Here is a 15201-nt window from a genome sequence, read left to right as displayed (position 1 = left end):
CGTGAGGGTTTTGTTGCAGTGATGTATAGAAAAAGTTCATGTTGTGTGTGTACCGGCCGGTATGGCATAGTGGTCTGTTACCCTTGCTTGGGGAGTGATCACCAGTGTGTCTTGATGGGCCAGTGAGGTTTTCTGGTTTTATTATAGTTTAAGCCATTACACACTACGTGGTAATAACGTACCTCATTTTGTTCTTCTCACTATTCACATCATTTCTAATGATTACACTACTTGTCGGAAATTAATAATAACGCCTCAATAGGCCTGGGAATGCACAGCGCTCTCAACTTTTTCTAAGTCCACAGGTAAACATAAATGGTGTATTGTTGCCTGAACTTCAGTTGTTAGGTTAGGTTAGGTTAGGTTAGGGTTTTATTATAGTTTAAGCCATTACACACTATGTGGTAATAACCTACCTCATTTTGTTCTCACTATTCACATAATTTCTAATGATTACACTACTTGTCGGAAATTAATAATAACGCCGTGGGCCGTGGGTAGAGATTGGGGACATTGGCTTAAACTATAAATTTACCGGTTTTCTTACCGTGATGATTTTTTTTTTTTTCCCCTCATCAGTCACTGCTGCATCTTCCAACCATTGGAGTCTTATAGAATAATACAAAAACTACCTTACTGGTTGGTGATGTAGATTTATCCGGCATTACCTATCTCTGGCAGTTCAATACTGAACAGAGGAATTATGTTAATGTCATTGATATCATCAACTGAGCAGTGAAATCTACACATGCCATGTGACACTTCAGTCTGTGATCATCTTGTTACATTTGCCACTTGCCAGCAGCCACTCGTCACTGGTGTGAAATCTCTCTTACTAAGATTTCAGTAAAATTAATTAAATTCCAAAGTCCTTGATTTAAGGATTGTTTATAATTAGTCATGTAGTTTCACACAATATTTCCACCTCACTATTTATTTATTTTTTTCCTTAATCTCTTTGCAAGTGTATAAGAAGTTATTGTGACGTAGTACATACTTATAAAAATAATTTTTTGTATGGTAGCTGGGTAAATTCATGCATCATTGTTTAAGATATAGAACAATATTGCTTTTGTAAAATCCTGCCTAATCAAGATTCAATAATTGCACCAGGAATCACCAGCATCACCTGGCTCACGTAATTATATAATTTAGGAAAAATGACATTGATATAGCTGTATTATGAATAACAAACAACCACTATTGTCTTACACTATTATGGCCACATGTTCATAAACTCATGTTAATTATTTTGCAGAACTGATATGTAGCTGAAGAGGAAGGGAATCCATCATCCACCATCATGAAGAAAGAAAGAGAATTTCAGAAATCATACAAATTATAAGTATTCCAATTACATAATATGTAATGTTGGAAACAGATATATGGATATATCTTTTTTATATATGAATAGCTATTAGTAGTCATTTGACTTTTATGGATACACCTGTTTAATTCATACAGTAAATATAAATAGTAAGCTCTTTATAACAGGTCATGTTTCTATGCTATCACATATTTCCTGTAAACTACTATTAATCATCAACTCAGGAAGTATGAGAACTTGAAAAAAATATTTCCATGTTAAAACAGGTACTGAATAGAATTAATTCTGGTAGTGTATAGTTTTTTTGTACCATGGCAGTCCTACTCAGTTTAAAAAGATTTACTTGAGACATTAATTTCAAATTTCAATTAGCATCTTAATTCAAGTGATCTAGTATAGTGTTCCTCATTTAGTGTCTCTCTCTCTCTCTCTCTCTCTCTCTCTCTCTCTCTCTCTCTCTCTCTCTCTCTCTCTCTCTCTCTCTCTCTCTCTCTCTCTCTCTCTCTCTCTCTCTCTCTCTGTAAAACTACATGAAATCCTACTTAACATAATGAGCTAAGTTAGAAATTTTTCTTTCAGCACATCTCACCAAATCCTGAGTTTAACAGGAATCAACTTCACAAGACAGACTGTGATTGTAAGTAGAATAATAATATTATTGTCCATCAGTTTTGATAATTATATGATACACACAATCACATTTTTTTAGAAATGATAACTTAAAACCTTTTCTTATTGAATTTCCTGTTCTCTCTAGTCAAATGCAAATAAAGGATAACTTAAAACCTTTTCATATTGAATTTTCTGTTCTCTCTAGTCAAATCTAGGTAAAATTTGTTGTGTTTTCTATAGATTTATCAGTCCTCATTTGCCCATTTTCCCTACATATTTATTCTGTTTCTCTTCCCTTCTAAAAGCAGAGCATGATCACTCCTTGGGTATACGAGTATATCCTTAAATTTTCTCTCAGCACCATGTTCTTTACAGGGTTTTACAGAACTCACACTCATTCCCTCAAAAGACAGTTTTCGGTACATCTGGCTGAACTGTAAGCAATGCTGTGTATATCGTGTCACCCTAAATGATTCCCTGGAGGTGCAGTTCCAGTATTTTGATCCCTTCCTGGAAGTATGTCCACAAGAGTCAAAGCAGTAAGTAGTTTTCACACCTGTATTGTAAGAAAGTGCTGTATGAATCTTTCTAAAACCCAATTCATTGAATGTCTCAAAGATGATTGCTAGGTAGATCAACTATTTAAATAAAAGTGTTGCATTTTTTTCAAAATCTAAATTTCACCCTGTGAATTACAGCTTTGATTTTCAAAATAAAGAATATTGAACATATGGTCTTGATCTAGAAACAATTTTGAACATAATGTTTATAAAACACATAACTTTCACATTCTCACTGATTTCCTGACATTCACACACTGTAAAATAAGGAAATAACTAAAATATAATACTTTAAGTTATATACATACTCGTAAGTAATAATTAAAGCCCGCATGGGATACCTTAATTAAAATTAACTCTTTCATTGTTACAGGAGAAATCTAGAATACTTCAACAAGAGCCAGACAACTGGGGCTTTTTCTGTGGACCCAGAAATAGGACGAGGTGAATTGGTGATTATTGTACCGTCAGAAGCTCAGCATATGATACAGGAAGGCAAGCCCCTCAGGGTTGGAGTTGAGTTTTCCTTGGAAAAGCCTCAGTCTGGTCTACATTTTGTTGTTCCAAGCACTGAAGGAACACTAGGAGAGGTAGGTACTTGAACTGTTTCTAATTAAGCATTTGGATTTAAGTTGTAATTATATTTTCAGATTGGAAGTGTGGATAATTTAAGATTGTAACTCTTCTTTGATTATATAAGTGAGTGAGTGTTTTTTACACGACCACACAAAGTAAAATCAAATATATGCTTAAGTAACTAAATTCTTGCTTTTAGGAATGTTGATTAGTAAATATGAACAACTTTCTGTTTCCAGAAAGCTGCACATCTCTTCACTTATGGCCATGAGAACAGTGCTCGGTTATGGTTTCCATGTATTGACACATGGAGTGAAGTGTGCACGTGGCGCCTGGAATTCACCGTGGATGATTTTATGACTGCTGTGAGCTGTGGAGACTTGGTGGAAGTAGTGTATACACAGGACATGAGGAGGAAGACATTTCATTATTGCCTTACTACTCCAACATGTGCACCAAATATTGCATTAGCAGTGGGGTGAGTTACTGTAGTTTTGTAGCTGTTATAAGCACTACTATCATCCCATTATGCCAGACCACATAGGTAGTTGCATGTCTGAAAATGTTGATATATATATATATATATATATATATATAATTTCTGGCATCCTCACCCTAAATTATTGTAATCCATCTAATTAAAAGTTCTCAACTGAATTCATATCTGTTTTGATTGAATTTTATGAATTTTGTTTCAAAAATGACTTTGAAGATATAAATTAAGTAACATGCAAATTTATCACTGTAAATAACAGTTATTTTGGACTTTACTCATCACCTATTTATATTTTGCAGGCCCTTCGAGATCTATGTGGATCCCTTTATGAATGAAATTACACACTTTTGCCTTCCTCAACTGCTTCCTTTGATGAAGGCTACAAGTAAATACCTACATGAAGGATTTGAGTTTTATGAGGAGCTTCTTTCCACAAGGTTTGTTTCATAGCAAACTGCTATTATGTGAATATTATCTAATAACCCTTTGAGAACAAGTTGATTATTTTGTGACTAGCAAAACAGAAGTTTTAAGAAATTGCATATTTTTTTCAGGTACCCATATTCATGCTACAAGCAAGTGTATGTTGATGAAGCCTACAGTGACCTACATTCATATGCTACCATGAGCATTCTTGAGTAGGTGCCATTCTTGTAACATATTTTATTAACTTTGTATCACCTTATGTTTAGAGTTTAAGAAGCCTTTGCTTTTTTTTTCTAAATCTTCTGTTTACCATATCTTATGAATATCTGTTGTAGAAAGTGTTCCCATGCTCACACACACACACACACACACACACACACTGATCTCACAACCAAGAAGGCCTTGGTTTGAATTCCGGGTGTGGCGAGGCAAATGGGCAAGCCTCTTAATGTGTAGCCCCTGTTCACCTAGCAGCAAGTAGGTATGGGATGTAATATGAGGGATTGTGACCTCACTGTCCTGGTGTGTGGTGTGTCAGTGGTCTTAGTCCTGCCTGAAGATCAGTCACTATGAGCTCTGAGCTCTTTCCATAGGGGAACAGCTGGCTGGGTGACCAGTAGATGACCGTAGGTGAATCACACACACACACACACACACACACACACATCTAGTTCTTGATCAGTATTTGCTGCTGTACATCTATATATACACCTTTCCTCATCATCAGTACTTATGTGCTTTTGATCATTTCAGTGTGAATCTTCTCTGCAGTAACAGAATTATTGATCAGGTGTATCAGACAAGGAAAACCATGGCACTCTGTGTAGCCCAGCAGTTCTTTGGATGCTTTCTTTCCCGCCAAGCCTGGTCTGATGCCTGGCTCACCACTGGCATTGCTCACTATCTCATGAGTCTATATGTGAAGAAGCATTTTGGGTTCAATGAATACAAAGGTTGGATACACAGTGTAAGTATTTGTTTTTGAGAACTTGTTGCCTTTCTAATGATTAAATACCTACATAGCTACACTCCATTCTTATCTGATGTTAAAAATAAATAAATGTTATTCTCTCTCTCTCTCTCTCTCTCTCTCTCTCTCTCTCTCTCTCTCTCTCTCTCTCTCTCTCTCTCTCTCTCTCTCTCTCTCTCTCTCTCTCTCTCTCTCTCTCTCTCTCTCTCTCTCTCTCTCTCTCTCTCACAGGAACTACAAGAGATCATAGAATATGAGGAACGCTTTGGCGGTATTGTTCTTGATCCAAGCTCCTCACCAAATGAACCTCAGAATGGACCAAATGTTCCAGCTTCCACAAACAGTAGCAATAAGGATACCTTTTACTTCTCGGTTAAGAACCCACATGCATGCTCACCTCATTACATCAGTGTGTATTACAAGAAAGCCCATCTGGTAATACGAATGTTAGAATTTCGTATTGGACAAGAATTAATGATGCAGGTTAGTACTTATGTCATGAAATGTTGAAGAAAACAAAATATTTACATCAGACTTAGCTGTATAATTATTCAAGTGAATATGTAGAATATAAATAAGCATGTTATGAATTATAGGTTTCTTTTCTGTCTTACAAACTATCTATAATTTATTGGTGTAGTTAATGTCAATAGTGACATTAACTTGAAGACAAAAATGCAGGGCTTGTATCTACATTCACCAATCAAATGAGGGAAAGCATGTAAAAAATTATTCTGCAAAAATTTTAGAAGCTAAAAGCAAACAAACCAGCCACCTCATGCCCAAATAAAAAAAAATATTGTATTCCATAAGTGAACTTCATTTAATGGTTTCTTTTTCCAGGTATTCAACAAGCACCTTTCTTTGGCACTAATTGCAGTGGCTAACAAGGGTCATCCTGCTGGTTGGTCTCACATGCTCATATCAACAGAAACATTTACAAAGGTAGAGGCGCATAATGCAAAGTATGAACCTAATGCATTTCAATGTATTGTTGATTGAAAGATGTCCAAGTCCCTTCCTAGGATCATAGTGTCTTGTCTCATTTTGTTTCTTCTCTAGGCAATCTTCACTGTGACTGGAAAAGACATTACTGTGTTCTGTGACCAGTGGGTGCGTCAGGGTGGACATGCCAAGTTCAATATGAAATTCCTTTTTAATCGTAAAAGGTAATGTGTGAAAATTTTTAGATATTTCACCTTTTATTTCTTTTTTGCTTGGATATAACACATAACTGGTAAGTTCTCTTTGCTTATTATGAATTTTAGATGACATCAGTTATGACAAAGCAGTCTGACTTGCATTAAGCAATATGATAATTTTATATACTTTATCCATATAATATGTGCAGGATTCACTTGAAGAATATAAACATTGTATGTACATCTGCATAACTGCAGGAACATTGTTGAGATGACCATAGAGCAAGGCTACATTGGTGAGCTTGGGATACGCCGCTATGTGGGACCCCTTGTTGTGTGGATACAAGAGCTTGATGGCACATTCAAACATACACTCCAGATTGAACACCAGGTAGTAATTATTCCTCCTTCATGCATGAATATTTGTATTCTTTTAACAATATATTTGTTTTGCTTTAGAAAATAGAAGCTAGATTTTGATATAATGAAAAACTATATTGAATAATTTTCTATAGCTTTGCTTTGATCACATAATGAAAAAATATATTGAATAATTTTCTATAGCTTTGCTTTGATCACAAACTCAAGTTGGTAAAGTCTGGATGGTATCATTTACTATGGGTTATATGCTTATAAAATAAAGCCTTACAAAAGATCGAATATAGTGTAACCAATCATGAATTCTGGAAACTAAAGAATAATATTAAATTTGTTTTTCCCTCAAGGTCTCAAAGAAAGAAATTGTATGTCATTCAAAATCTCGCCGAAACAAGAAGAAAAAGATCCCTCTGTGTACTGGAGAAGAAGTTGACATGGACCTCAGTCACCTGGAGTAAGTGCACAAGTCATGAGAAATTATTATGCTTTATGAGATCTAATGTTTTCTTTGACTTTATATTTTTGTGGTTACTTCTGTATATTTTACTTAATTAACCTATTTCTTCATTTTCTTTAAGTGAGTAATGTTACCGAGATTAGGAGAACTTCTCGGCATTGTTCATGACAAAATAATTACAAGTTTGGTGCATGCAAAGGAGTGTGGATCTAAAAAAGATTGAAAATCACTTTTAAAAGTGTTGTTCTTATGAACTGAATTACTTTAAAGTTTCTTTCAGTTTTTAGTTATGTGCAAAACTTGCTTAGATATAGAAAAAGGAAGAAACAATCACAGTCTAGTGTAGATACATTACTACATATTCAAAACATTATGGTATGTTTGCACATTCAATTTACAGTGCAGATTCTCCTGTGTTGTGGCTGCGTCTGGACCCTGACATGACAATGATGAGAGCTGTGGAGGTGGAGCAGCCAGACAATCAGTGGCAGTACCAGTTGAGGCATGAAAGGGATGTAACTGCCCAAACAGAGGCCATCAATGCTCTTCACCGGTTAGCTAAACAAGGTACAGATACACACCTGGTTTCAGATGCCCTTCATATTACATGATAGAAAAGAATGCTTATATAAGAAAATTAAGGAAAATGAACCTGCTCATCCCCCGCAAAAAAAAAAAAAAAAGAGAAAAGGAAAATTGATATTGAATTGATATATGAAATAAGAATAACTTCTCTTTGGGAATAACTCTGGCAGGGGAAGGGGAATGTCAGTGTGTGTGTGTGTGTGAAATAAGGTTGATTTTCTCTCCTTTAAATGGAAACTCTTGTGATCCTCAGCAACAAATTTAGCATTGGCAGTGTTACCAGTAAACATCATGCCAGTCAAGAGTAGGGGGAGATACAAATGTGAAACATTTCAATCATGAGTTGTGAAGTTTGTTTGTGAATCATACACAGGCTTCACAAAGATATTATGTTTCCCACTTCCTGCTTATAATAAAATAAATACATTTAATGTTTTTAGTACCCATATTAATTTCATGTAGCTGCTGAAAATTGTAGGTCATAGTAGAACCATACATTGTAGTATCCTTGACATAAATAGCTACTTGTTATAAACTGGGTTTTCTGACATTACAATCACTGGTAATTTACCACAGCTTCTAATATATTTACTCGGCATAAGCCTACATATTCATTGCAGGAATAATGATGGTGATGATAATTATTATTCTCACAAAATTACAAATTTACTAAAATTTCAGCCTATAAAACGCTTGCATGAACAAATCTTGGAATAATTTGGGGTGCTATAAAGGTGCACTCAATGTTTTTTATTTATTTTTTTTTTTATTGCAGGTGCAGTCACAACAGAAATGCGAAATACACTTAATGCAGTTCTAGAAAATGAGCAGTGCTTCTACAAGGTTAGTATTCATAATTTTAGTCTTATTTTAAGTGTACGATGCATACATCTGGAAATATTGCTTAGATGAGTTATGATATCAAGCCTTATAATAAATCACCTTCCAAATCTTGCTTAGATTCGGTGCAGAGCAGCCCGCTGCCTGACACAAGTGGCCAATGCTATGGTGGCGAACTGGAATGGTCCTCCTGCCATGATGCAGATCTTCAGGAAAATGTTTGGATCTTTTTCATGTCCAAACATAATTAGACAGCATGACTTTACAAGTCTTCAAAATTACTATATTCTTAAGGTTTGCTGTCATGTTTTTCCATGTCTGATTACATATAATGATAGAACTTATTTTTTTAAGCTACTGAAGCCTCAAATTAAACTGAAACATATTTTACTAAATAAATTTATTTACTTGTTAAATGATTCACAGACATTACCAGTTGCCATGGCTGGCCTGCGTAACACCCACAAATCCTGTCCACCTGAGGTGCTTGGCTTCTTGATGGATCTCTTCAAGTATAGTGACAACTCTAAGAACCGCTACTCTGATAACTACTACAGAGCAGCACTAGTAGATGCCCTTGCTGCTGCCATCTCTGCAGCTCCTGTGCAACATGACCCAGCCACAATCACTTCTGACACTCTCAGTGATAATACAAGAAGAATTCTGACTGAGGTATGTCATGTTTCAGTAAATGTATGAATTAAGGAGCCCCAACCAGTTTAATGATAACGGAGAAACTAGTTCACAAGATAACTCAGAAGAGTTCAACAATTTTTTATTAGAAGTAAATAGACTGAATTAATTAATTTAATATTTTTATACTATTATTTTTTAAACCTACATAACTACTGTGCAGATTTTAGGGTATGTATTTAGTAGCACTGATTGCTGATGGATATTATTAATGTTTGTGATTAAGGCCTTGGCTACAAAAACCCAGATTCCATTCTTATTTTCATTTAGTGTCACCATATAATGAAAATGAATATTGACAAATTTATCATCATTTAAATTAAGGTTAATTTTAAGATTGTGAATTTGATTAGAATGTAATCATGACTTCAAGTACATCTGCAACTGAGCACAAAATACTGGTAACATCAAATAGAAAAAAGTGTATGAAGGTTGTTAATATAATTTTCACAACCTGTCAGTTTAACATAACTCAATGTTTTTAGTTAATTATATGTTAATATCAGTACATTCTATCTTTGTATCTGTCTACAAGTATATATTAGGCTGAAATAGGACAAAAGGATACTTGAGACAGGATATCATGTTTCTTCTCACTGTGGGGTGAAAATACAATGTGGGGGATTTTTATTTCCTTACTCAGTAAGCTGATATCTCTTAACAGAGTAATTTCTTCATCCTCAGGTGACACGGTATCTGAACCTTGAGAAGCTGCTGCCATGCTACAAGTACACAGTGACAGCCTCTTGTCTGCATGCTATACGTGTCCTGCAGAAGAATGGTCACCTGCCAACAAAATCTGACATCTTCAAGGCTTATGCTGCCTATCCTCAGTACATTGGTAAGAAACACTTCAGCACAGTGCACTAAGTGAGCCACCTTACTGGAAACTCTAAGATAGCCAACTGCATTAGAAGCAGAGAGAGAGAGAGAGAGAGAGAGAGAGAGAATGGATGGATGGATAGGAAAATGAGAGGACTAAGGAGCTGGATGTAGATAATGTGAATATATTAAGTGGCTGACCACACCCTTGAAAGGAATGAGGTATCAGAGATACAGATAGTAAACTCATGCATAGAAAATCAAGCACAAAATATATATTAGTGGCTTTTCTTTCTCACAATAGATTTTGTTTTATTTCTAGAAAAGTGCTTGTTCATAGGAGGAACTTTTCAAAGGAGATGCAATTAATTTCTTCCTACAGATGTTCGAGTCTCAGCGGTGGAACAGCTTGTGGACATCCTGTCTAATGATGGGAACCGTGAGGATATGGATTATTTATTAACTCTGGCAGAGTCAGATCCTGTTCCTCGTATTCGCTACCTTACTCTTGTCTCTCTGGCCAAGAACCCTCCTTTTATAATGGGCCAGAGCCACAAGTTGGATAACGAACACCTTGTGGAGCGCTTGTGGAGTATAATGAAGTAAGTTCAAATCTGAATAGGTAATCCTTGACAAGTCTTGTTTAGTTTCTTCTGAAGGCATTGCACTAAACTTGAAGATTGCAAAACTTGGGGTATTGAAAATGCTGGAAAAACTCTTATTTATTCTGGCCACTTCGCCCAGAACTCTGTGTGTGTGTTTCATCCTCACCTCTAGTGTGAGCACCACTGCAGCAGTGCAGTACCATGGCTTGTAAAACTGTGTGTGTGTGTGTGTTTTGTCCTCATGACTAATGTGACAAAGCATTATGGCTGTGCTGTGCCATTGCTTCTAAAATTGTGTGTTTGTAATACACCTTGCCCTCTGATGTGAGAGTAGGATTAGCTTGAGATTTGACTTGAATTCCTCACCAAAATGCTTCAGCTTGCTTGATTACAATTATCATGAAATCATCAGAAGCATCATCATCATGAAAACTGAGTTTCACGAATGACTGTGTATCCTGTCAGAATGTTTTGATTTCCCTAATCACAGCTGATCATCTGAAACAAATCATCTGAAACAAAAATCATGTTAAACTTCATCTTCATGTTGAGTAATGATCTCATGAATGCATCTTGGTGTACCTTTGTATTGCTCTTGTGTTTGTGTACCTTGCTCCAGGTGCAGCTTATACATATGAGTGAAAAATGGGCAACACAAGGTGAAGTGTTGGTATTAAATTTTTTTTGTGCAATGTTTCATTGGTTTTTACTCTGTGCAATTAATTCATTATGCACTGCCAATCTTGCTCTTTGCTATTTAGTGCTGGAAGACCACAATAAGAATTACATATAAGGACATAAAGTGTAAAATCATGGTTAGCCTAAGTACTGTATGAGATGAAAAGCTTATTTTACTTTATGAGAGACTTTCTGTTCTTCAATGTCATTTTTTATCATCTTTGTTCATTTTTTATCATCTTTGTATTTGTTATGAGATGCAAACTTTATATATATATGATTTTTCTGCAGTTCTGGACAAGCATGTGACTCAAGAGTGCGCTGTGCTGTGATGGATCTCTACTATGCCTTGTATGGACGCCGCCGGCCAGCCTGCATTCCTGCCTCTGAACCTGCACTTGTCCTCAATCTCCGTAAGCCACCTCATCCTCCTATCCAGCCACCACCCACAGTAAGTTACATTATCTCTGTAATTTGTAATATATAATGATTCTCTCTCTCTGCTCCTTCCTTTACATGAAAAGTCCTTGTTTTAATTAGTATTTGATTTAAAAACTGCAGTTATCTTCTCAGGGTTTGCATTGCTAAGGAAAAGACCATGAATGAGATGGATGAAAAGTATGAAAAGCTTTAGATGTAGAAGGGGTGTGTGGAGTAACAAAGAACTAATGGGCTGAATGATGTGGCATGGCTTCAGGAGATTTGTCTGTATTTAGTTTGATGACCTGATTGGATCAGAAGCACCAAAGAGCCTTTGTCTTTTGTAGTGTAGAAGAAGTAAATCAGTTATGCTGTCAGACTGCTACACAACTCAGCCTCACACAAGTATGGTCATAAATGTATATCCTCAGCATCTTGAGCACAGCATGAATCCTGGCCTGTCAGGTGACTGCCAAGGATAATATTACTTAGCAAGCAAGCTGTGAGTGTATGTGTGTGTGGGTGTATGGTATGTATTTGCTCACATATTGGCCTGGTATATAGAAAGTTAGATTTTGAGTAATTTACTGATGAAGAGATTTTAGTTAAACACTTCTTGATTTTCACTTTCCAGATCCAAATCAAGGAGGAAGAAAATACTCCTCCAGTTGTGAAGAAGGAGCCTCCTCCACCTCCTCCTCCTCCTGAAGATTCATTTGGTCCTGATAATGAAGTAAAAAATGAAACTCCTGAAATGCCTGTAGAAGTTGTCTGTGTGGAAGATGTGAAGCCAAGAATAAAGGTGAGACCAAGAATAAAGGTGAGAATCTCATGGAATAGCCAAATTTTTAATGAATTCACATATTTATTCTCTGTCCCTTGAAAAATATCACTTTCTAATATTCTTGGATTGTAGAAGGATTATGATAATGATGTTGATTATGATAAAGGAAGACTTAAGCTGATTTAATTTTATATCTATCTATTTGTATAATTCATATATTAACAAAATTCATTCTACTTCATTGTTTCTTGAAGGCCTCATATTTTGTGGCCAATCTGGAAGAACATTGCCATTTTATTCCCTGCTTATCATTAGAGGCAGTGAAAAAGGGATGAAGGAAGGGAATATTTTTTACCTCCTCAATCTTTTATGTCTTGGTCCTATAGCACCAGTAGGCTTTGTTACTGAACCCTTTTATGGTTAGTCTGGAATCTCAGATGGAGTAAAGTCATGCAGTCTTTTAGGACTGCCTGTTGGTTTCAAGCTTCAAGACATGACTGATGTACAGAATTTAAACTTTTGCAAGCAAATTCATTCATACACTGACTACCTTACCTGTATTTCTACTCCTACATGAGATAAGGCATAACACCTTGTCTCAGCTACTCTTCTTTAAGAAGGATCTCAGTCTGGTTTAGACTGAGAAAGATGCCTCATTATTTTGATTTTATTGTTGTATGTATATGCCTTTGATAGTGGTCTTTAATATATTTTCAGGATGAGGTAGAAGTCTTTGAAGAAATTGTTGACCAGGCTCCAAGTGTGACTCCAAGCATTGAAGGTGACATGTCTGAGTCCACCACTTCCCTCCCTGGTGATAGTCATGATGCACAGGCAGCACCAACAGGTAATTTTCCTCTATCATTGTTTCTGTGCATAGCTTATGCTTCTTGTCTCTATGAATTCTGTCTTGAGATATTCAGTGATGCAACAGTTAGCAAAATTAATGTTGGCAGGAATCAAATTGAGTGGTTGTTACATGACGTGCAGTAGATCAGTTTATGACAAACAAATGTAGTTTGTTGCTACTTTTACAGTTTCTAGTTTTATAATAGCTAATAATATTAATTGGTATTATACTCTTTTACCATCAGCTTTTGAACCTGACCTCTTCCGCACTGGAAGTGCAGATTCTCATGGCAAAACTCACAAGAGTAAAAAGAAGAAAAAGGATAAGAAACATAAGAAGCACAAGAAACATAAACATGAACATAAGGACAAACTTGATAAACTTGACAAGTTCATACAAGAAGAAAACCTCAGTTCAGGATCTTCTAACCCTCCAAGTCCTGCTTCCCCGGGCAGCATGGGAGGGAGTGTCTCCAACAGCATGGCAAGCAACATGTCTTTCTGAGCCCAAGTTTATGTTGGCATTGTGACCCAGCACAAACAAATCTGTTGTATTTACTTGCAGTTTTTTTCCTCCCTCCATAGATAAGCTGTAGGGACACATTGCAAGAATCATATTTCTGTAATGTAACATTGTATGAAAGAATGTAATTTTATTCACCATAGTCATGAAATACTTTTCTATATGGATATATCCCACAGAATAGGAAAATTTTCTAATGATATTCTGTAAGATTAAATAACAGCACACTTTTAGGCAAAGTTTGTGAGTCATGTATTAATGCATTATTTTGTACTTGACTAACAGATTCATGATAGTCAAAAAGATTTTAGAGAATAGCTAAAAAAAAAAGATTCTTGAAAGTATCAAACTCTACCTGAAATATTGTAAATTTTTGTGTTGCTTTGAATTTATATCTGCCATTGCAGTACAAGTTCATTCTTTTGGTTGGTGACACTTAGGGACCAGTTTACCTTCATGTTATAACCATTTACATAAAGCCAGAAAGAGATTGTTGTTAGAACTTGGAATTGGCATATTAGTTTCCAGGGAATTCATTCAATTCTGCTAAATGTAAATTAATCACTTCTGTGCATTATTCACTCAAATATTCACTTTATGTATCCTTTATCATCATCATCATCACCATCATCTCAATAATTGAGTGAGAGAGAGAGAGAGAGAGAGAGAGAGAGAGAACTTGTAGCATAATCTACTTTTATTTGATGTTTGGCAAATGGCAAACGGCAAATGGTATTATCTTGTACTGTTTAATATATTCATATTTTAAAACTCACGATAAAGAAATATTGTTTAATGCATCTCGACAGGCAGAACATCTTGCAAGTTATGACAGGGGCTGATTAATTTAGTAATGGGATAGTTATGGTTTCACTGTACAAACTTTTGATGATATTCTAAGTATGGTGAAGGGATTTATGGAAATGCTGCATAACAGTTAGTGAATTTTGTTGCAAAGGTTTGCAAACCATACATTGTGAAGGTGGCAGAGTGAACATCTGGATCTGTATATCAGGCTGAGATTCCCCATGAAAGGAGGCAACCCAGACAAGACAATATGTTTAACATACTTTTTAACATACATTATTTTCATCCTATCTTTTCAGTAACTTTTTGAAATTGGTCACTTCATCTGAACAAAACATATCATGTTTGACATAAAATGTACAAAGTATTAAACTTCATTTGATTCACGTGTTCATTGAAAATTCGCAGTGTGGAATACTGAACATACTATGTATTTCAAAATAGCCAGTGCATGTGTTAAGCTTAACATAGTACATATTTCTAGACAACTGATGTATGGATTGAAGTATTGAGAAATATGTTCTCTAGTTTCAGCTGTAGCATACTGTGAAAATAAATATCCAGAAGATAATTTTCATAAAAGAATTATGGTTGAGATTAGACTAACACTTTTATATTAAATACTTGCAGAATAGATACTTTAAAGGTAAA

At 35.6% G+C, this 15201-nt stretch overlaps 1 protein-coding gene across 8 annotated transcripts in view; it reads left to right on the top strand.

Annotated features, from left to right (window-relative positions):
- Positions 1 to 15201, top strand: part of LOC135101957 (transcription initiation factor TFIID subunit 2-like) — a 15337-nt gene extending 136 nt beyond the window's left edge. For 4 of the 8 annotated variants that reach the window (XM_064006413.1, XM_064006414.1, XM_064006419.1 and 1 more), the window contains exons 2-24: positions 1259 to 1343; positions 1912 to 1964; positions 2315 to 2478; positions 2873 to 3089; positions 3315 to 3553; positions 3871 to 4008; positions 4126 to 4209; positions 4751 to 4964; positions 5199 to 5450; positions 5811 to 5912; positions 6030 to 6136; positions 6368 to 6500; positions 6835 to 6941; positions 7345 to 7511; positions 8305 to 8372; positions 8490 to 8663; positions 8796 to 9041; positions 9747 to 9903; positions 10267 to 10486; positions 11459 to 11618; positions 12222 to 12407; positions 13089 to 13218; positions 13466 to 15201. In XM_064006413.1, the coding sequence (XP_063862483.1) occupies positions 1304 to 1343; positions 1912 to 1964; positions 2315 to 2478; positions 2873 to 3089; positions 3315 to 3553; positions 3871 to 4008; positions 4126 to 4209; positions 4751 to 4964; positions 5199 to 5450; positions 5811 to 5912; positions 6030 to 6136; positions 6368 to 6500; positions 6835 to 6941; positions 7345 to 7511; positions 8305 to 8372; positions 8490 to 8663; positions 8796 to 9041; positions 9747 to 9903; positions 10267 to 10486; positions 11459 to 11618; positions 12222 to 12407; positions 13089 to 13218; positions 13466 to 13725 (3618 nt within the window). In that variant the 5' untranslated portion in view covers positions 1259 to 1303 and the 3' untranslated portion in view covers positions 13726 to 15201. Of the gene's footprint in view, positions 1 to 3; positions 306 to 1113; positions 1139 to 1258; positions 1344 to 1911; positions 1965 to 2314; positions 2479 to 2872; positions 3090 to 3314; positions 3554 to 3870; positions 4009 to 4125; positions 4210 to 4750; positions 4965 to 5198; positions 5451 to 5810; positions 5913 to 6029; positions 6137 to 6367; positions 6501 to 6834; positions 6942 to 7344; positions 7512 to 8304; positions 8373 to 8489; positions 8664 to 8795; positions 9042 to 9746; positions 9904 to 10266; positions 10487 to 11458; positions 11619 to 12221; positions 12408 to 13088; positions 13219 to 13465 lie in introns of those variants that run through there. The other 4 variants (XM_064006420.1, XM_064006417.1, XM_064006416.1 and 1 more) reach the window with 4 other exon arrangements.

This window comes from Scylla paramamosain, chromosome 7, assembly GCF_035594125.1.
Source record: "Scylla paramamosain isolate STU-SP2022 chromosome 7, ASM3559412v1, whole genome shotgun sequence".
Classification (NCBI taxonomy): Eukaryota; Metazoa; Arthropoda; class Malacostraca; order Decapoda; family Portunidae; genus Scylla; species Scylla paramamosain.
Note: the sequence above shows the minus strand (reverse complement) of the source record. Positions and strands in the feature narration are given on the sequence as shown.